This window comes from Onychostoma macrolepis, chromosome 07 (genome assembly GCF_012432095.1).
Source record: "Onychostoma macrolepis isolate SWU-2019 chromosome 07, ASM1243209v1, whole genome shotgun sequence".
Classification (NCBI taxonomy): Eukaryota; Metazoa; Chordata; class Actinopteri; order Cypriniformes; family Cyprinidae; genus Onychostoma; species Onychostoma macrolepis.
The window spans coordinates 34914005-34936910 of NC_081161.1; the positions used below are offsets into that span (position 1 = coordinate 34914005).

At 36.9% G+C, this 22906-nt stretch overlaps 1 protein-coding gene across 6 annotated transcripts in view; it reads left to right on the forward strand.

Annotated features, from left to right (window-relative positions):
- Positions 1 to 3252: 3252 nt before the first annotated feature.
- The window catches only part of si:ch211-200p22.4 (phosphatidylinositol-binding clathrin assembly protein), a 59426-nt gene continuing 39772 nt past the window's right edge, over positions 3253 to 22906 (forward strand). For 2 of the 6 annotated variants that reach the window (XM_058781828.1, XM_058781831.1), the window contains exon 1: positions 3253 to 4669. In XM_058781828.1, coding sequence (XP_058637811.1) covers positions 4540 to 4669 — 130 coding nt within the window. In that variant the 5' untranslated portion in view covers positions 3253 to 4539. The remainder of the gene's footprint in view (positions 4670 to 22906) is intronic. The other 4 variants (XM_058781832.1, XM_058781829.1, XM_058781830.1 and 1 more) reach the window with 4 other exon arrangements.

A 22906-nucleotide genomic window follows, 5' to 3' on the forward strand; every position in this document is an offset into this window, starting at 1 on the left:
CTTTATTGTGGCTGGTGGACATTTTGTAGTTGCATTTTTGGAAAATATACACAGAATAATACAATGTCCAATATAAAATACAGAACACAAACTGACAGGTAAAGGTTATTTCACAACTGTAGGTAAAATATTGCTAATGTGATGCAATATATAAATTTCTAAATAAAACTAACAGCACATCTCTTCTCAATTTACCAGCCCAGAACTCTGAACTACCTGCAGTAATGGACAGTGACATTCTCAACGAATTTGCTCACCAACCTGGGCCATCGTACCTGAGTCTGATCCTGTTGGCTCTGACCGTGGGACTGTCCGGCAGCGTTTACCTCTGTGTGCTGCGGTACATTTGCACCGGCTGCTGCCAGCCTGTAGTTGTTGGACCTGAAGATGAGAGCATGTCGGGAGTGGTGTGATAGCAGCTTTTGTTTGAAAGAGAGTGTACATTCATGACTGTGAGATTGGCATGTGTGTTGAAGCACTTATGTTGGTCTTCTTGAGAAGTTAAATAGACATCAGTGTTCAGGCGTTCACAAGGCTTTTTCGTATTTAAATAATATGGTTGAAAACAGTGAAAATCTGGTCAACTGTTCCTCTTACTTTCAAAATAAAACAGCAACGTTTCAAACAGAGATTACTGAAAATCTCTGATTAAAATGTTATTGTTTTATTTTAGTTGAACAGTGTGTGGATTTTTGGTGCAGTTTGCATTTCAGTCGTGCACCTGTTGAAGATGTTTTGGATGTGTGTATTTCTCCCTCTTTGTATTTAAGTATTACGCATTGGTTGAGGAACATCCCTATATAATGTTTTTATGTTCCCATGTTCCTTATGAAATACTTAAATATACATCACACTTTTTTCATAAAAGATAAAAGCATCTGCTAAATGACTACTTGTAAATGTGAAATTCACAGCTCCAAAGCCTGACTGTATGTTGGACGTAAAAGAATTCATTTAACATATACGGAGACAAGCATTTGACTATACGGATGACACAAGTGTTGACCGAATGAGAGGGAGGAGTAAACCATTTTAGCAGGCTTTGGATGCTCAGTCAGTCAAGAGAAATCGCTCACAAATCCTCTGCAGTACCACACACTGTACTTTAAATGAATGTATTAAGAGCTTTTGGGAAAACAAGGTGAAACAATTATGAAGCCATTTGAAACCAAATTTTCTAATATTTTAGAAATGTTAGTTATTTTTAATGATCTAATGATCCAGAATCGTTTTTTAGAATAAAGTCATCCAATGCAACTTTCTATTACATTTATAAGCAGAATTTGAACCATATTGTATTATTTTCATGTTAACATCTCTTGTTTAATTAAGTAGGATGCTCCCTGAGGAAGTGATCAGTCAGTTGCAGAAACTGTTGCCAAGGGCTACTGCTGAATCTAGTTGCCATGGAAATAGTTGCATCTGTTGTCCTCTAGATGGGGCTGTCACATCAGTTGTTCAGATCACCTAACTGCAAGCATTCAAAATACCTGCTGGACTACTTTAGATGTTATAGAAATACTTCTGTAGATCAGTTTAATGCTGTGTGTTTTCTAGTGTCAAACGTATTAATGTTCATTGCAAATGCATCGTCTTTGTGCATATGAATATCACACCATGAATATGTTTTTAGTAATTTGATAGTAATTTTGACAATGATGAAAAAAAAAAAAAAACAGGTTTACTTACACAAATGTTGTGTCTTTGTTAATCATAACCTCAGAGCTCACTGACATATAGTTACTGTGTCATCAGTTTTTAAGTAGACTATATATAGCCAAATGAACCATTTACAAATAAAAATGTTTCTAGATGACATGTTCTCATGTTCCTCCCAAATGAATTCAAGGCTTGACACCATTGTGGTTTTGCTCTTTAAACCACTTCCTCATACAGAGAGGTGTGTTTAAATGTTGCACTTCCCCTCTGAAACATTTTCTTTTGCTTACCTCATGTCTGACACACTGGGTTTTAATACTGTAGAGAAAGTCAGGTATTTATTTATTTATTTTAAATTCAGTGTTATGTACATGTTTTAACACTTCAATAATTTACTTGTTCACTGTTATCCACTACATTCCACTAGGCCTATGCATAAATCTAACATAGAAATAAAAATTTGAAGCAAAATGTGTGAAATGTTTGTTCATCTATTGTGTCTGTTATTTGATGGCATTTGTGGAATATGTTGTATTATTTTAATACACTTATAGTGTCTTTTAATTACGTATTTTTAAATTAGCGTTTCATTAACAGATCAAATGGTATTTGGGGCATCTTCTCACTTCTCTAATTGGGCATTAAACAAAGAAAACGACTCAGCTCATCCTGGTGAGCACTGATTGTTTCTGATCTTCATTTTGCTTCATGCGTCAGGTGTCATAACACGGTGAAAAGCACAAGTCAGCCATTCATTCACACGTGAATAGACAAGGGCAAAGACATCCGAAAGCTTTGTTGTGGTTCTGAAACAGCTGGATGTCATTTTCAGAGAGACTTGCAGACATATAAGGTAGTCACATAAAAATAGGTTGAGTGACTGAGTCATAAGCATTTCTATGAGACATTCCGAACATATTTATACTTCAAAAGAGAAGAATACAAAATTCAAACATCAAAATTTTACAGTTAGGCCTACATGCAATATATAAATTATATAGGCTAATACTAATATAATAACAGTAAAACCCTTACGTGATTAATAGTTATAATTAATTTCAAAATCTGAATAATTAAATATATTGAATAATTGAATAAATTGAATATATTTTCCAAAAATATTTCAACAGGCACACTCTAGTCTCACTGTTGGACCACGAATAGCTCTGATTGGTTGATTTTGATCCTTGCACAAAACATTATATCTGCTTAATCTACTTAAATTACATTACTTCAAATGTACATAAAATATAATAAAACATTAGGAAGGACAAGTCATTCATGAACACTAGTGATTCCCAAACTAAATTCACGAGTCCTTGCGGCTGATGATTGAAATGCAGGAGCCAGGAGGTCCGTGAGATTGTGCTGTCGACTAGCAATGCCAAACAAACAAACCAAAATAGTTTTAAAAATAAAACGTGTACAAAATAAAAACATATAAAAAGGATACGTTACATTTATTCAAATGTTTGAGCATTTTATGAAATCTCCGGGGGCATTTTAGGCAAATGATTTATGGATCATCTGTCAAAAAAGAATCACAACTAGAGTCCAAGTAAAGAGCGGCAACGCTATTTCCCACGAGCGCGTGAACGCCACTTGCTCCCGCCCAATCAAACTCCAGCTTTTCGTTCACCTGATCACAGCGAAGCCATTTTGTCCTGAACGGCTCCGCCAGCGCATTCTTTAGCAAACCGGAATAACGTAGAGCTGACAGTTCAAACCACAGCCACAGACGAGGCGTCAGACGGGGGCTTTACAGCTACACCACCCCTCTTTCAATCCCGAGCAACTCGACGTCTCTCGGTCTCATCACAGGCGGAACCGTGTCGTTTTCGCGGACTAAAGGGAGACTTTCAGCGGGACGGAAGGGAAGATAACCAGGCATCCGGTTAGACGCGCTGGCTCACCGGGCTGGAGTCCAACTTGAGCCGGACACTTTCAGCTGTCCTCGTCGGGATGCGAGCTGGACTTGTTTTTAACAATATTTACCCCTCTTTTTGAATATTATGTGTTATGTAGGAATCGCTTAGGTTCGCGCGGGATTGTTTTGTTAGTAACGTTAGTTGTCTAATATAAGAAAGCTGGAGCGCTAGTTCAAGCTCAGATGTGATTTATCTACTCAGCTGGCTGGGCAGATAGTTTGGGTTGTCGATTAGATAAGTCGCCTAAATAGACTGGTTACATAATACTTTTGTTTTGTTACCGGTGTAGTTACATTTTTGAGTTAATCCAGTTTTTTTACCGTCTCTTTGCCAAGTCTCTCATAGGGTTTGGTTTGTATGTCTATGCATATTTCTCGCGAGCAAACCTGTCAGCGTTCGACCAGGTTAGGTCTTGGTGCCAGTATAATAGTAGGTTTATAAAGGCAGGAAAAACCACAGAACCGATTTGCCTATCTAATCTGTCGGTGCTTCCCATATCCAGTTTGTTTTCTTTTAAAAGGTCTGTATTGTTGAGCCTCAAGCTGGCTGACAGGTGATATTTTCTGCCTGGATCCTCTGAGCTGGCCTGACTAATAGCTATGACATTTTCCAACAGTTGTTTTGTATCTTCAGACTTCAATATTTCCAGTATCTGCTCTTGGTGCCAACGTTGTATTAGTAATATTAGCTAACAAAAGCTCAGTTCGCCCCAACAAATTAGTTACGGCATATCTAGTTGTGACATTTTTACTAGTTAGGTCAAGTTTTCCTTTTTTTTTCTACAAGTGTATGAATTAGTGCCAGTTGACTTGGTGGCTGGTTCGAAACGTATCAAACTCAACAGTTTGTATCGAGTTAGTGTATTTTTGTAAAACTGTGGAAATACACACCTTTGCAGCGAGACCAGGTCAAGTTTAGTGGTCATTTTTTCATATCTCAGAGTTGAATAAAAATGTCAGGACAGTCCATCACAGATCGCATCGCAGCGGCCCAGCACAGCATGACTGGGTCAGCCATCAGCAAAGCCGTCTGCAAGGCCACAACGCATGAAGTCAGTGGACCCAAAAAGAAACACCTCGATTGTGAGTATGCCAAATTTTTTTATTTTTTTTATTCACATGATCTCTTCGCAGGTATTGCAGAGTGCTTTTTAAAAGCTCAAAGTCTTACTGCATCCCAGGCATGCATTTCCACTAGCCTCGCACATCCTCAGCTGTCTGGACACCAGTGATGAATTGGAACGTGCTCATGATGGGAATGCTGATCTGTCTTTGGACAGTCTTTTCGAGGAGCTGATGCCACTGTAACATGGGCAGCATACAGTCATTCACTAGATTTGTGGCCCATTTGATTTTTTTTTCTATTATGCTGTTAATAATGTTAATTCAGCAGTGTTGTGGAGGTTATGTCACTGTGCAGTCAACCTCAATCTATTAATATCTGCTTCATAATAAGTGGCCGCTCCGGGCTTGAATCAGTGAATGCAGCTGTCAAGGTTTCTGATGCATCGTGTTTGAAGTCATGTGTTGTGCATAATGTCTTCATGTCTGGTGTGATCCCTCTTTAACAGTCATCGCCGAGATGGTGTGGGAGCGGTGAAGGTCAATACAAGCGTGTGTGCAGTGAAGCACTGAGTCATTGATTCTTTTGACAAAAGCAGTGTTAATGCAGAATGCAGCATGTCAGTTTCATCCTCGCATAGGCAGTGTTACAACATAGAGAAAAAGATTTTGAGAAATAATTGCACACCTTATATCTGATATACTGAACATAAATGGATTTAGGCGCAAAATACTCTTCGTCTCGGGATTTGTTATTAGACCTTTAACTGCGGGAGTCTGGCTTCTTCGGCAACGTAAAACCCCTGACTTGCTTGCAGCCACGAAAATGATAAATTCTGATTGGGTTGTTGTGTATTTCTGTGTCTGATTCATTAATGTTTGCAGAACACAGCTTCATGTTTAGTCTGGATTTGTTTCCCCGTGTCAGCCACCTGTTATGCGGCCTAGCAGCAGAGTGTGCTGCACAGCCAGCTCCAGTGCTTCTGGTTTAATCTTGCAAACACTGCATAACACAATATTTTGCGTAATTGTAACTTAACTAGGGCTGCAACTAAAAATTATTTTGATAATCGGTTAGTTTGTCGATTATTTTTTCGATTAATCGGATAAAAAAAGCCCCTTTTTCTTGATTTTTCTTTTATTGACAAAAAACACACTCTTCTGCCCACTGTCCTTCAGACAAACGTGCCAAATGAATGCTATGAAAACATACAGTGCTTAACAATTTATTAGACCACCTGTCATAATAAAGAGAGAACAAACATATTTTCGGAATCTGTAAAAAAAAAGGTTTAAATCTAAAAAATGGGCATTTATTTTGCAAATAACAAACTGAAACAACTAAATAGTATTTATTCAAAAATGGCCTCCTATGCCTTTCATAACAGCATTCTTGCCAGCATTTATGTACCTTTTGACCTGTAATTTGGTATCCGAAGAAAAAACACTAAAGCGCTTGACTGTTTTTTTCTGCAATAATTATATTATAGTATTAGAAATAGCCTACTACTGTTACTAAAGAGCTTATGCATATTGGAGGACTAACCAATACTGAAACCTAAAAAAATATTTTGGTAATCACCAATACTGTTAGTTTGGAGCAGCAGTGGCACAAACCTTACATTTTTTGTTAAAAACCGTACATAAATTTGATAAGCACTGTATATAGTTTAATTAACTCTCTACATTAAAAAATTAAAAGAATAATACAGATAATAAAGACAAATAAAAACAAACTTAGTGTTAACCAACAGGTGATAATGTTCTGCAGGAACTTTGATCATTTCTTTATCCTATAAAAGGCGGTTATGAAGCGTGTGACATTTATATTCAGTAACTTACAGTGCCTACTCTCATGAAATACGCGCACTACATGTTGTCTTTTAAACCTAAATTTAACGTTCAACGATGGATATTTCAGGCTCAGCACAACGCATGTTTTTGCGCTGAGTATTAATCGTCTCTCTCTCTCTACTGTTTTCCGTCTGACGCTCACAGTAAAGATTTAAACTTGACACAGACAGTCAGGACGGAATTTGCGCAAATGCTCGCGTGCATTTGTGACATTTACAGATAAGGATATGACCGTAAACTGAAAGTATTTGCGCTGAGGACGCACACGCATCTGTCAAAGCGCCTGCAGGGCAAGCCATAGAGTGGGGGAACTATGACGTCACTTTGTAGGCGGATCGGCGGTTAGCATGAAACTGGTTCCTTCGTTTTGTCCATCAAGATATCTTGACAAGATAATATATCTTTGACGAATTTTGAAGCTGAAATAAAAGCGCCAGAACTGAAAAGCTAAACTTAGGCTATAAACGAACTACACCACCACGGTCGCTCGCCTTCAACGTCACCACCAGCGCGCTCCCGACAACTGTTTCAAACTTATTTTTAACATGTTCAGTGAAGGATTTACTCTGTATATGAATTTTAATCCACGCTACAGGAACCGTTTCATGAATAAATACAAAACTAGAGACAAACTAAAACCGAAATGAGACATTAGTAATAAATAGTATAGTGAATAAATGAAATAATCATAACTAAAGGACATTTAAAGCACGTATTTATGTACATTTCGAAATAAGGTGCATTAAAAGTCAATAAATCCTTGATTAATATGAATATTTTAATTAAAAACGTATCCCCGCGTATTTAAATAACAGCAGAGTGAGCGAGTTTTTGGATATGGTAAGTTTAAACTTATTTAGTGAACCAAGTACCACATTTCAGCGCTCATTTTGTTAGGATTGGTACACAAAATGTTATTTTATCCGTGCTTCAAGGAAATCCTCAATCTATGTTTTCTAACCGCTTCATGTGGCCACAAAAATTTAATTTTTACATGCCTTTAAGCAATATGCATCATTAAAGTTTAACTTTCACCACGTTAAGCCGGCAAATGTGGTGTTTACATGTAGTAATCGTAATATGCGTTTACCTTATGGTGCGGAGAGTCTCCGTGTCAGTAAAGCGATAAAACAAGCATCTTCCCTCTGAAGACATGTCGCATTTCAGGGGCAAAGCAAAAAAACAACAACAATATAAAATGCTGTAAGCTATAATTAATTGAATTACAAATTATACTACAACTGGAAAATACTGTATATTGATAAACTGTTCGGCGTGATGACGTTTAATGTCTCCGACAGCGCCTGTAGTCCCATTTAGCAACTTGTTAGCAACCGTCTTTTTTAAGAAACATAACAGCTTAAAAAAATCACGAGTGGGGTGTAACTGGTGTGTTTTGTGTCGTAGAATAAAACGTGAAAGTATCTTGAGCCTGTGTGAACCACGGACCTTATTTTAGGGATTTAACCAAAATCCCATTCAAAAAACCCATTGACTCTGGGACGTTGGAACCGGAAGTGCTAAAATGCTAACTCGCTTCCGGGTTTTCGCCTACAAAGTGACATCATAGTTCCCCCACTCTATTATGCTAATACATTAGCTTAAAGCCTAAAATAAAGAATTCGCATGTTTTGGGCAGCTTGGGTCACGTGCTTCTCCCGCAGCATCTCATTCTGTTTATTCCACTATTGCATTGTTTTTTTAGATGCATTTTGTCCATAGAAATGCATTATTCAGTGCTGTAATTTGACGCGACCGGCTGAAGTTGTACATGCACATGCACAGACCCGACTAATCAATAATGAGAATCGTTGTCTATGACTTTCAGTATCGATCATAATCGATTTGATCGATTAGTTGTTGCAGCCCTAAACTCAACACAGAATTACTGAAGGTCAAGTGTTGCTCACTTCCTCTTTTTGGTCAAAGCAGAGAAGTATTATCCAGAAGCATTACTTGCTTAAACCGGTTCTTAGAATTGGGAAATATCAGAAGCCTGACTGACGTATGTTGTTTTGCTTTCGTGTTATAAAGACAACATACTTCATAATTATGTAGCCTTTTAAGGATACATTGGTAGCATATTGGTTATTGGCTTGAGATTAGATGTTTTTTAATGCTTACTGATATTGGTTGATGTTGGAAATATCAGTGTTTAATATAGATTTTCCCATTGTAATGTTCAGTTAAAGTTACTCCTTCAAAACATGTTTGAGTAACACTGTTAAATGTAATCTTCAGAGAACCTCTGAATTTCTTCAGAGAAATATATATTTTTAATGCTGTATATTTATGATGTTGTGTTGTTTAAATTCATTTATTGCATGACTCGTTTGTTTTATTTAGACAAAATAGTATGCAATTATTTATTAGTTATATGCCATAACTTTAAAAGAATTATCAGACAGATTTTTAATATCAGTGCATCCGTGCATTTATCGTTGCTTAGAATAAGCCCTGTGCTTATCCATTGCTTTTTCATTTTGGCTAAAGCTATCTGTCAGACTGGGAAATTAGATAGCTGACAAAGAAGTAGATATGGCTTTTTTTTTTTTTTTTTTCTCTCTCTTTCGAAGGTTCTGTCTTTTATTGTTTAGTTTTGTCCAGTTTGCATTCACTTTCCTGTTCTGTGCAAACAGCAGTGAGATTTTTACTGAGTCAACAAACAGATTTTGCACTCTGACCTCTTCGGAAGCAGCGAGTGGGACACTTGAGCCTTATTGTACTGAACTGAAATCTGTGCTCAGTCTTACATTCTAACAAATAAACAAACTGGGGAACTGTTTCCAGATTGATACAAAAATTACACAGCTTTTTACGGCCACTTACAGGTCCTCTTGATCAATATTTCACACAAAAATGACAAAGGCTGTCTATAATAAACAGATTATATATTGTTTTATTGTAAATTTGGAGTGTCAGGTTGCACTAGATTTGATCTGTTCCCTGGGAAACAGTTGGTAAAGTCTGCAAGGTTTGTAGCATTATAAGTTTGACAGCTATTTCAAACTATTTGTAGGAAGTAAGTAAAATATCCTCAAGCACAGCTAGAAATTTATTTCAGAGTTACACGCTCCTTAAATACAGAATAAAAACAAACTATTAATTTCAGCTAATGGTCGTTTAGCTCCTTTCTGCCTAAGTGGGTTAAATGTGATAAAAATAAGCAGTTTCCAACTAGTTCTTAGAAACACATATATTTATACATTTTAGGGCTTTTTTTAATCTTCTCTTCTTGTAAGGTGGTGTATCTTTGGCTGTTGCGTTGCGTCTTGTTATATTTTTGAGTGCATTGTCACGTGTGTTGCATTCTCATGACGCACAGGTTAAAAATGTCAGGTTAAAAATAGTAAAAAAAAAAAAAAAAACCCACGCAAAATCCTTGCGTTCTGTTCCATTCAAACTCTTGTTTAGGAGAGTTCCTAAAACGTGTTTAGGAGAAGTAGAAGCAGCCTAATTATTGTATGGGACTTCTTGAAGTCTTTCAGTAAACCCACCAGACTGATTGATTTTGAATGTATAGTTGTGCACATGCCTAAACCAGACTTTACAGCCGTAGTCAATAATCGTGAGACTATTCAGCTAGCAGCAATCTGTGTCTGGAGTGTGTCAGGGTTAAAGGTGAAGTGCTGCTGATTTTGAACCAGACAGCTGAAATGATGCTGTGCAGCAAAGACAAAACAGCCATTCTCAAACATGTCTGGGGAAATACCACCCAGCCTTTCAGAATACAGATTACCCTTCAGGATGCTTGGTCCACTGTTTACAGCCATCAGCTCCGCAAGAGCAAACTGCTCCACAGATAAGTAGCTTTTACTTATGAACTCATTGTAATTTTGTGGATGATGGATGTAGTATTGCTTGAGAAGCAAGTAAGGAGAAATAGACCCAGGAGCTGCGGTACTTAAACTGATAAAAGAGGATGCCTTTGAAGTACAGTATTCAGTAATGGAGTTTTTTAGGAAGAAGCAGTTGATCAGTGTTTGCTGAGCATTATTCAGTATGAGGACACAACTGCACCGCTTTAAGAGAGCTTACACATGCTGCATGACACATTGCTTCTGTACCCCTCATGCTTATAGTGCTGATGTGGCCTATTTATAGTTACTGAGGGCCTTGGGCTCTGTTTGATAGCTTGTTTTGTACCTTATAAGAGCCCTTGGCTCCTATTCTGACATCTCTTCTGCAAAACCTGAGACTAATTTATGATGCATCTCAGAGGAGAGAATTCGCAGAGCTATATATATATATATATATATATATATATATATATACTATAACACAAATCCATCATTATCCTCACAAAAACAGACAGACCCAAATAGGACGTTTGAAGTCTGAGAATAATTATTGAAATTAGGATTTAGACACAAAATTAAATAAAAACGATTAAACTTTCCATAAGCTAAAACCCTCCCAGAGACGTTGTCTTTACATGAATTCTCTATAAAGCATCAAACTTAAAATAGTAATAATAATAACAAAATAAAAGTAAATAAAATATTTTTGAAAGTTTTATATATATATATATATATATATATATATATATATATATATATATATATATATATATATATATATATATATATATATATATATATATATATATATATATAAAACTTTCAAAAATATTTTATTTACTTTATTTTGTTATTATTATTACTATTTTAAGTTTGATGCTTAATCTTTAATAATATAGATTTCACTAAACAACTAGTTGCCGTTTCTAATTTAAATATGCCATTTTGGACAATAGGTCACACTTTAACTATTAACAAACCATTAACTACAACTTTTGCCTCAAACTCCTAATTTGCTGCTTATTAATAATTACACAATAAAAATGCTGGGTTAAATACAACCCAGCGCTGGGTAAAATATGGACGAACCCAGCGATTGGGTTATTTACACCCAGCGGTTAGGTTACTGCCCAGAAGGTTGGGTTAAACATTTAACCCAATTGTTGGTTGAAAACAACCCATGCTTAAAAACGTGAATTTGATTTTTCGAGTTTTCATCGCCTTAACATTTTCTCTGATCTTATATATGATTGTGTGGTTTTCTTTTGTCCTTTTTATTATAGACTAGAGCTTTACAGACCTTTACAGATTTTTCAAGCTGTGCTCCTAAGTTGCTGATTAGTTGCAAATCTGTGCTGGTGAAAAAGAGAGAGAGAGAGGGAGAAATATGGGAATGACATGTGAGGAATGGCTGCGGTATTCCACAGAACTGTGTCACTGAACTCACTGTTCAGGAATCCCTTATAGGCCCTTTTACAAAAATGTCACCGTCATCACATTTAAGTTCCCAGAGTGCTGATCGAAGACCGACCTCGTCTCACCACATCTCAGCTTGAACGTTAGAGGACCATCCACCAAACCGACCCCAGATAAGCATAATTTCCTTTTCCAGCACTTCGCAATCACAGCAACAAGGCCATCAACACACAGCTGGGAAGGAAATGGAGGCAGAGATACAGACATAGCAAACAAGCTCTCAAAAAGGAACCCAGCTATTTTTAATAGAGGTCCCAGGTTCCCCAGACAGAGTGAGCACAGACGTTTATTTGGAGAAGAATTCTCCTTGCGTTCTCCTTCAAGCTAGCTGAAGCGGTTAGCCGATAAAAGACTCTGCGCGCTCATTAAATTCAAAACGGTTTGCTGTTCTTATCTGCAGGTATTTGAGGTTAGCATTTGTTTTTGAGCATAGAGAAAAATCTCAACAGGTCTGGAGGTCCTCTAATCTGAGTGATCAGCTTTTCCACAAAGGAAACCACTATCCTTTTGATATATTTTTCTATTGTTGTAATAAACCTTTTCATGCTCTTCCACTGGAATTCCATCTTGTCAGTAAACGTGGCTAAACACCACACAACAAAAATTGCCTAGTGGTTACACTGTTATCTAATTACTATTCTGAAACCTGTTTTGTGGTTCCTTCAGATTCAGAATTTGAATCTTAGGACGGTTTTTGCTTTTAATACAATGACAATAAATCTGGGGTGATTGTAGCTCAAATTCTCATTGCTGTTGTGGTAATCAGCTTGGCAATACAAATATTGACGTCTGGGTCATGATACATTAATATTTTAATTTTGTGTTATTGTGAAATTGCAATCTTTTAGTAACTAGTTTCTCATTCATCTTCACTACTTTGCTCAAGAAGTGTTGAACTTGCTACTTTACTTCATTGTAGAGCCATAAAACTAGTGTAAAGAGTTATGTTATGATGTGTACTATAGTTCCAGCATGTTTATTGTAGCACAAAAACTGCTAGTCAGTCTATTTTCCCTAAAACACTTTTGACTTTTGTGCAATAAACCATTGCAATACTTTGAAATGTCAGTTCCCACTCCACATTTAGTGCATTATGGGCCAGTTCTCCTGGAAGTTGGGGGTCATGCAGGACTGACCTGGAGTCAGTGATTAGTAGGGTTGGAACAGGTAATTAGCATGGCAGCTGTGACTGTTCAGAGGTGAGCACCAGCTATGGTCTTCTGGCTGACAGCTGGACAGACTGTCAGGCCACCTGGTCAATTTACTTCCTCGTACACACACATGCACACAAAAGAAAGGCTTCCTGCCAAACTTCCTGTGCCTCATCAAGGCTCAATCCTGATTAATTTGTAAGCCCGGGCACTGCAGAGAATAATCATGCTTTGAATCAAAAGCACTTTAATTTGTAATTTCGCTCATTTTTCATTCTTGCAAAGAGCTGGTTTTAAATACAAACCAGTCTCTGCCGGCCAATTATGGTGGCGACGTGTGCGTTGCAAATCCAAGGATGTTTTGAGCCTCTGTCATCTCCAACTGGTGGCAGGCTCAGCCCGGTATGGATGTTTCCAAAGGGTTTCGTTGTCTGTCAGTCTAACAATAAGACTTTGACACAGACAGAGTGAAGATGGGTGACCTCATCGCTCATAGCCTCCTCATTTGCTGCACTGCAGTGACATCACTGGGCCACGGTTTTCTTCCACCTCTTCTCTCGGATTCGATTCTCGCCGCTGCACCTCATTTCGTGCACCGACGCACACATCTCAGCATGGAGCCATGCAGGTGTGTGTGTTTGTAAGGGATAACGTGGAAGTGTGATTGTCTGTTTTAGTGATAGACTGTCAGAAAGTCTATTTGAAGGCTGCGGTGTGAAGCGCTACCTTTTCTCAGTTACTCTGGAAATCCACTTTTATGATCATAGTGTGTGACGCTGAGAGGCATTGTAAAGGAGAAAATTTGAGATTAGTATCAATGTTGCGTCATGATTTAATTTGATCGCAATTGAAACTAGAAAGACCAAATCTGCGTTTTTAGTTTCTCTTGAGCAGTTTGCTTTGCTTTTGTCAAGTACGGCGTCTCAAAAGCTGTTTCCATCCAAGTTGTACATTTTCAGTTTAAATTTACATAAAAATTTGGTTTTATTATTACTACTACTACATATATTAGTAAATTAATAAATATATTATGTATTATACAGTGTGTATATGTATGTATTATTAAAATAAATATTTAAAATAATTTCAAATTGACCAGAGCATGTTTTTGGATATATATTTCTGAGACAAAATTGATTGACTGCTCTTGCCAAACCGGGGGTTCTACTCTGAGCTGTTTACATCTTTGGACTATGAATTTTGCATGTCTATGACGATACTTTTTACACCAAAATGAATGGTCGGTAATTTGAGTAGTCAAAAGACAAAACCACAATACAACAAGTAACAGTCTTATTTAGCAAGACATCAGTTATCTGATTCGCTAGCTCCATGAAACTGTAATGTATGTCTTATATTTATTTTCAGTTTAATCTTTCTTTAAGAAATTCACAATAGTCAGTAGGTTAATAGTAAACAGAAATATTATCAGAACTACTGTTCTACCTTTGAAGCTGGTCAGGTGGTACAAGTCGGAGCTCTCTGGAAAAATTCTGAGTTGTAAGTTGTAATTATGAGTTCAGTGAGGACGAGGTGTAATTCCAATATTGTGTGAACGCACCCTGCGAGTGTGATTAGCGTTTTATGTGCAAATAATGTATCCACATTTAAGCCAGTGTATGTTTTAATGCACATTTTAGACATTTTTATTGGCATCTTGGTTTTTTCATCTAGAATTTTTTTTTATGCACTTGTAGTAAAATTCATATGTTAACCTGACTGAAGAAGTAGCTCTAACTGCAATGGGAAATGCCTCAGTAATAGTTTCTGCTTAATTAGGCAGCCTTAATGTTTAAGAATTCACTCTTAAAAAAATAAAATAAAGTACTGATGCTTCCATTTAAATTACTGATACTATAGAGTTAATCCAATATTGCTGTTATATATGCAGTGTCTCAAAGCTCAGGTCCAAAGGTGTACAACCACATACATTATCTGTGCTTTAAACTGTCAGCAGGAATGGGGAGTTTCTTGCTCATTTTCACTGTTATTTATGCTTCTCTCAGTCTTTCTCCGTTTAAGACAATGGACTTTGTGATCAATACCACCAAATTTGTTCGGTTTTATCTGATTAAATCAGCACACATCCTCACTTTAGACTAGTTTTTCCACTCTCTTTCTCTTTCCCTCCCCCTCCCTCCCAAAGGAGACAATCAGCTCGCAGGCTGTCCTCCTGACCATCATAGAAAGCGAGCAAGAAAGAGGAAAAGAGAGACAGAGTGCTGGAGCAAAAGCCATGATGCATTTCTAGACTGGAGAGAGAGAGATGGGTGAAAACACTATTGAACAGGCAGCCATCTCGTAACTCATCCCCCAACAGGCTGCAGTATGTTTTTAATAGTAGTCACAGTGCGTGAATATGCATTAATCTTGGGAAGAGAGGCTGAATAACTCAGTGGAGTTGACTTGAATCTTCAGGATTGCACACATTTATTAATGCTGTTTGCAGTATTATTACTATTGCTCACTATAAGTACTAAACTTTGGCACGTAACTCGTTTGTGATACGGGCATGAATGATACCTCAAAATGTGCCTCTGTGTGCTATTACTTTTCTGAACAATCAGACTTGCATTTTTTCCCTGTGGTGGGCGATACTAAAGACATAAATATAAGGAGGGACCTGAGCCATGTCTAGAGACCAGAATATCAATAGACTTGGGGCTGGGCTCTTTTACTTGGGCAAGGTAGCAGCCACCCAGAATAACCTAGTAACCACCCACAACACCCTAGCAACTAGGCCTGGGTATTGATACAGGTCTCCAGATTTGATTCACAAGCTACCAATTTGATTCCAAATTTGTTTCAATTTGACTGATTCATTTATTTTGTTTGCGTATGAAATTATTTCTCTGTTAAATGGATAGTTCACCAAAGAATGAAAAATGTTATTTACTCACCCTTGTGTTTATTAAATCAGGTAGGAGTTGTCAATCAAAAAATATTTTCAATACACAAATATCAACAAATATCAAGGAATTCTATTTCACTATTTACAGGGTATCTGCAGAAATTGTAAAAATCAATCTAAGGCAATTTATGACCCTTTTTAAGAGATTCGCAATTAAAATGAATACCGTATGAGTGGGATTGGCTCAGTAGGCTATACTAACTTTGTAACTCGTTACCCCCAACACTGGATATAGTAGACGTATGTAGCCAAGTACGAAGATGTCCGTGGCAGAGACTCAAGAAGAGAACTCGAGCGAAATGTAACTGATGTAGATTACCCTGTTGTTGTACATACAGGATTGAGTCCAAAGTGTTTGTTACATCTTCTAGTTAAACATTGTTACATTGTTGCCATTAGCTATAGAATTGAGCATAGTACAAACCAGGTATCAGGATTGAGTTATTTTATTTTTTGATTAATCACTTGGATTAATCATTAATTTTGACAGCACTAATGTTTATTGTATATAGACAACCGTACAAGGGTAATTGTTACTAAGCCTGCCCTGGGTACAGCAGTTTTCTTGTCCGTTGCCCTCACAGATTCCTGCAGCTAAGCTTGGGTGTACATTTACATTCCAATAAAGGTTATTGATGACATGCCTCTGAAGTTTGACTTTTTGCACCATTACAATACTTATAGGCAACTAGTCATCATATCTTCCACTCCATGAAACACGTTAATGCTCAGTAGTACACATATATGGTTCTTTAATGTATTTGCATTGTACTAAAATGTGTTCATTTTTAATGGGCATATATGCGGCTGAAACAGGTAGCCTAGTGCATCCCAAATTTTTCTACATTAACATATAACATTATTATGGCCTTTAGAAAAATGTTTTTTGAGGAGGTGGGGTAGTGCACAATAGGCCCCTGTGACACAGCCTAAGCTTTTGTCCTTAATGGCATTTTTTCCTTGCATTACTTTTACTTTTATACTTTAAGTAGTTTTGAAACCCGTACTTTTACACTTTTACTTGAGTAAAAAGCTTGAGTTGATACTTCAACTTCTACAGAAGTCTTTTTAAACCCTAGTATCTATACTTCTACCTGAGTAATGAATGTGAATACTTTTGACACCAGTGGTCTATAGGGGCTTTTGCATCGAAGGAACATTTCATAGTTCCTAGAACTATTGGCGGAAGTACCCGCTTTTTGGCGTGTTCGTACTGCAGGAACTAGGAACTGTTTTAGTTCCAGGAAGTCCATTTGGAGGAACTAAATTAGCTCTTACTTCAGAGCAGGGTCTAAAACAGTTCTATGGGAACTACCAGTGATGTAAGTGTACGCTGATTGGCCAGATGGATAAGAAACACAGGCTACACTGGCATTTTTAAAAAGACATGTAAAAATACTTACTCCATGAACATATAAAACAGCGAAATGGCATTTACCTGTTGTCTGCAGTGTTGTGTTCTTTTCTCAGCCTCGATATGTAATAGAGGTCGACCGATAGTAGATTTTACCGATAGCTAGGTTGGACCACACTGGCCAATACCGATTAATCAACCGATAGTTTTCAAAATGGATACTGAAAGAGAGCTAGTGCTTTACTATTAAAAAAAAAAAACAGCAACAGTACTGAGCCATACTTTGTAAATGAATAAAAATATTAATATTACTTACTATATTGATCATTAAAGTTATTTCATAGTTTGCTAATGTTAAAAGAAGAAACTTTAAAATGTAAAAAAATGTAGCCTATTAGTAGCTAATAGTGAATGTTGAAATGAAAACACTTCTATAGTTTTCATTAATGCTACGAATGGACTGTTATTGTTAAGTGTTACCATTTAATTTCAACAATCATGCTTAAAGATGGCCATCTTTAAATATCTACACAAGGCCATAACATTAAAATTACATACATATGGATATTGTATGTGTACTCAGTTTATTTGCTTCTATTTTTAACACTTGATAATTATCTAATCAAAAAAAAAAAAAAAAGTTCGTCACACTGGACAAAATCGCAGCGCTGCGTTTTGGAGAACTCTGAGGTATCACACACACACACACACCAGACGCTTTGTGTTCAAATCAAGTGGCGGTCTAAAACAATTTATTGAATAACCAAATGGACATAAGTTTGCTTCAAGAATGAACAATGTGGCATAAATTAGTTTGAAGTTCGGTCATTAAAACAAAACAAAACGGAGCAAGCGGAAAGAGAACGCACAATCTATTACAGCTCTCTACATGAAGCATACAGACTTTATTAGAGCCACAGAAAGACCAACGTTTTGCTGAAAAATGCACAATACATAATTTATAACCTAGGGTGAAGTCATTATGTACATTCACAACGATTTAAGACAAATATAATGTAATTTAATAGAAAACTATGTGAGTGGCGCTCTGTTCCGCGGCAGGCTTTTCTGTCGGCTGTATTTAAATGGTAGTCTGGAGTTTCCCGCTCTGTGCAGCGCGCAGTGGCACGTGTCAAAATAAACAACATGTGCTGTCAGTGATTTCCGCCTCTAGAGGCCGCTCTCGTACTGTATAATGCCAGCGGACCCTTCTCAGCCACTCCAGCAACAGTTGCAAACCGGAAAACTATCGGCATGGATTTTTGCCGAAAACCGATAGTTGTGGCAATCAACTATCGGTCCCGATTAATCGGCAAAACCGATGAATCGGTCGACCTCTAATATGTAACACTTCAAGTTTTTTTTTTTTTTTTTTTGTAACACTACAAGATTTCGTCTCTTTGCCCAACTTCTTGCTCTTTCAGTCACGTAATTTGTGCGTTTACATTCCATCTCAGTTATCGCGAAACACACATCAAAAACAGCTCCGATCATGGCATTCTACATTCACCGGTTGTTGGTGTTTGTAAATGCCGTGAATAAAGACGCCGCTGGTGGCTGCTTCAAAGTTCCTGCTGTCGGTGCGAATGCAACCAGGAAAACGACCTGAGGGAGAAATTGGTTTTCTAGGAACAACCCTGTTGGCTAGTTTCTAGAACTACGCGGTGCCAAAGCCCCTTATGGTAACGCATTAAGCCATAAAACCACATGATTCACAGTTCAGATACAGGATTTCACAAAAAAACTTAAAACAATCTTATAAAATGGCATTTCAGCCTTTAACCCATTAAGAAATGGGATGAATTAAACATAAATTATTTTATTAATTTAAAACACAGAAATACTACTGTCTTAATTGTTCATATTTTTAGAAGGCACATTGACTTTTCACATTTACAATTCTACGTGTTTGCTGCGTAAAAACATGGGCCGATATTCGCACTGATCTGAACAAACAGCAGAAAGGCTTATTGGAAATGCAAATACATTCTCTGCCACGAGGTGTTACTTTAGTAGGGCTGCAACTAACGATTATTTTAATAATCGATTAATCTGTCGATTATTTTTCGATTAATCGATGAATCGGATTTAAAAACAAAACAAAAAAGCATTCATTTCCAACCCTTTATTCAAAAACAGAACTAAAATCTTTAGAAAGTGCACAAACATGTTGCTCCTTGAACATCCCTGAGCTGTTATAATAATAATAAAATAAAATAAAATGGACTAACACAAAAACATACACATGTATGCTTTACATCTGCCAAATATATAGACTTTTTGGGGTGCAAAAATTAAATAATTTAACAACACTGCGTCGTTAGCGTTGGTATTGTATCAGACACCTGCACTTAACATTATATGAAAATCAAGCTCAAATGGAGTTAATAATGTTTTGACCAGAGAATGACGGAGATGGAGTGTTTTGTCTGTCGTTAGAACGGCTGTTATGCAGTGCATAAGTGCATTAAGTGCATTATGCTTTCATCAACTTTACAGGTTATATAACTTTGATTGTAGCTATATGGGCGCTTAGTTTTTCTTGTTGTTTAATACACTTGGCCAAAATCTCAAATTAAGCGCTTATGCACATAATGCACAGGATATTTAAAACGTATATAGACAGCAAATAACTAATTCTTCTCCACTCTTCAAACACACAAAAACATTATCCTTTACTGACATAGTGTTTGAGTAAAGAAAACGCTGTACTATTCAAACACCAATTATTTATTCACCCTTGCATTGCGAAAAGCAGAGATCTCGTCTTCTCCAGGCTGTGCGCGGCGCGTCAATCTGAACGGAGGCGGGTGAAGTTACGAGGTCTCGCTGAGAGCTCGATGATCCAATGGCGTTACAGTTTTACTGACAAGTTATTTTAATGCTTATCATTGGTTTACTATTTTAAAACTCTCTGATTTAAAATAATAAAACGAATTATAAGCGACTCAAGTTTGGATAATTTTCACAGCACCTGACTGGGCTACGGTATGGCAACTGCCATACTCTGCCATACGCAAACGCCGCCCTGCTCCCACACCTTGGATGACTTGGGTCGCACGGATTTCTCTGCCTCCGCCATGTATCTTTCCTCTACCTCCGCTCGTTTTTTTTTTTTTTACTTTTTGTTTTTATTTATGAGGCGCCAAACTCTGCTAGCATCCGTGCGAGAGACCGAGTGTGTTCACTCCGCTCCGCGCTCAACTAAAGTTTTTTTTTTTTTAATAATCAAACGTCTCCGCGTCGCGCGACACAACGAATCGATTATGAAATTCGTTGCCAACGCTTTTAGTAATCGATTTTTATCGATTTAATCGATTCGTTGTTGCAGCCCTATACTTTAGTAATGGCCGGTAACAGCAAAAAGTATTCTCATAGCTTCAAAAAATTACGGTTGAACTACTGATGTCACATCGATTATTTGAACAATGTCCTTACTACGTTTCTGGACCTTGATCATGATAGTACCCTTGCTGTCTGTGGGAGGGTCAGAAAGCTCACGGAATTCATCAAAAATATCTTAATTTGTGTTCCGAAGATTAATGGGTCTTATGGGTTTGGAATGACATGAGGGTGAGTAATTAATGAAAGAATTTTTATTTTTGGGTGAACTATCCCTTGAATCCTGCCATATCGCGATTCTTGTCTTTCCGTCCTCAACTGTAAGACCTCTAGAAATTATAATTAAGAATTTTCTTATACCATTTAACGTATTTAAAACTTTTTACAGCCTTAAATTTGATACAACTAAATCAAAGATTTGACAATAGCCCCGGGATGTCCGGCTAGTGATTTTCGCCAGCCATGGCTGAGAAGGCTTTGCTGTCATTATACAGTACGAGAGCAGCCTCTAGTGGCGGAAATCACTGACAGCATGTGCTGTTTGTTTTGACACGTGACACTAGGGCTGTGCAATTCATCGAATTCGATTTCGGCCTCCAACGATTATGAAATTACAGTAATCGAGATGAAATGATTATTGCGCCCCATTCCACCCCCTTTCCAGCAGTGCTCTTTCACTCCTCCGTAAAAGTCCAATTTCACGTGCAAATCAGTAAAATCATGTAACAAGACACTTGCAAAATGAGACGTGCTTGATTTATTAAAGTTGATTAGATTTATTCGTGTTTTTAAAAGCATGAAAGAGAACTTGCGCTGTTCCTCGAGAGGATTTATGTGGATGCACTCAGAGACAGAACAGAACACGGACATGTAAAGTCATCTTTTAGCGCCTAAACAGTCAAATACATGCAAAAATGTGTCAAAATGTGGCGCTTAGTGATTATTCACGTAAACCCTCATCGGATATGTAATAAATGAACGTAAAGAGTTGAGAATGGAAATACTTGTGTAACAGTAAATTGGATCTGTGCAGCTCTTAAAGTGACAGTGGGCTATATTCCTGCTGCGATTGTGTGCTTTATATTAATCAAACAACAAAAGACAAATTCAAAATCACTTACTGCTCTTGACTGAAGGACTTTTGTAGCTTTAATAAGAAACAAAGGAAGTTTAGTTCTTACAGTGAAGACTATGCTGTTTTATTTTACATTAGGTTATTCAATTTCTCTAGTAGGCTGTTAACTGAATACTTTAGACTTACATTAAAAAAAAAACTTAAAGCACAGTTTGTTTCATTTGTTTATTTTATTTTTATTCTATTGTATTCCTTTGCTTTTTTTTGTTTTTATTACTGGCAGTTTAATTTTTTTTTTCTATAATTTTTTTTTTTTTTACTAATATTAGTTACTCTAGTATTCTGCTGTGGTATTGAGAATTGTGTGACATTTCTCTGGTCTCTAAAATGTAGATGTCATAGCAACCTTATTTACAAAAATATATATATTTGATATCACTATCTTTTTAAATAAATCTTTCATATAAAGTTTTGGTCAAATGGCCCACTAATAATCGTTTTAAATAATCTTGATTACAATATTGCCCAAAATAATCGTGATTATGATTTTTGTCATAATCGAGCAACCCTACGTGACACTGCACGCTGCACAGAGGGGGACACTTTTTGAATTTGAAACGGATTTGAAACATCAACAATGAAACTGTGTTTACACCGTATACTGTAGTGCAAGTTTTCATATAATTACTAAGTAATTTGTTGACTAGATACTGCATTAGTGGACAAAGGACAGCAGTATGTTTGCTATCAAGGCTGAGAGGACGCGCACATTAGCAGCACCTCAAAGTGTGACCAAAACACGCAAGTGTTCATATAGACAGATAATATAGATTGCCTGCTCTTTTTTCAGTTTGCTCTGTTTGGTGATTAAATAAACTGTTTCCGCTGCTTGAACTGAACGCGACGCATCCAGTGTGTGTGATATCTGATACCTGCGAGTTTTCCTAGATGTGGCACTGTGCTTTTTGCCTGGTGTGGGACTGCTATATGTTGTTATTTTGATTAGATAATCATCACATTTTCTAGAATGGTAGCAGTTAAAGTGTGAGTACACATACAGTATCCATATGTATGTAATTTCAATGCTATGGCATGTGTGTAGATGTTTAAAGATGGCCATCTGGTTAGAGTGTGCTAATTTTAACTTCTGCTAATACATTTTTAAATTTTAAAGTTGCTTCTGTTAACATTACTTAATAAACTATGAACTAGCTTTAATGATCAATAAATTAATATTTAATATTAATATTTTATTCATTTACAGTATAGGACAGGTTCAGTACTGTTGCAATATA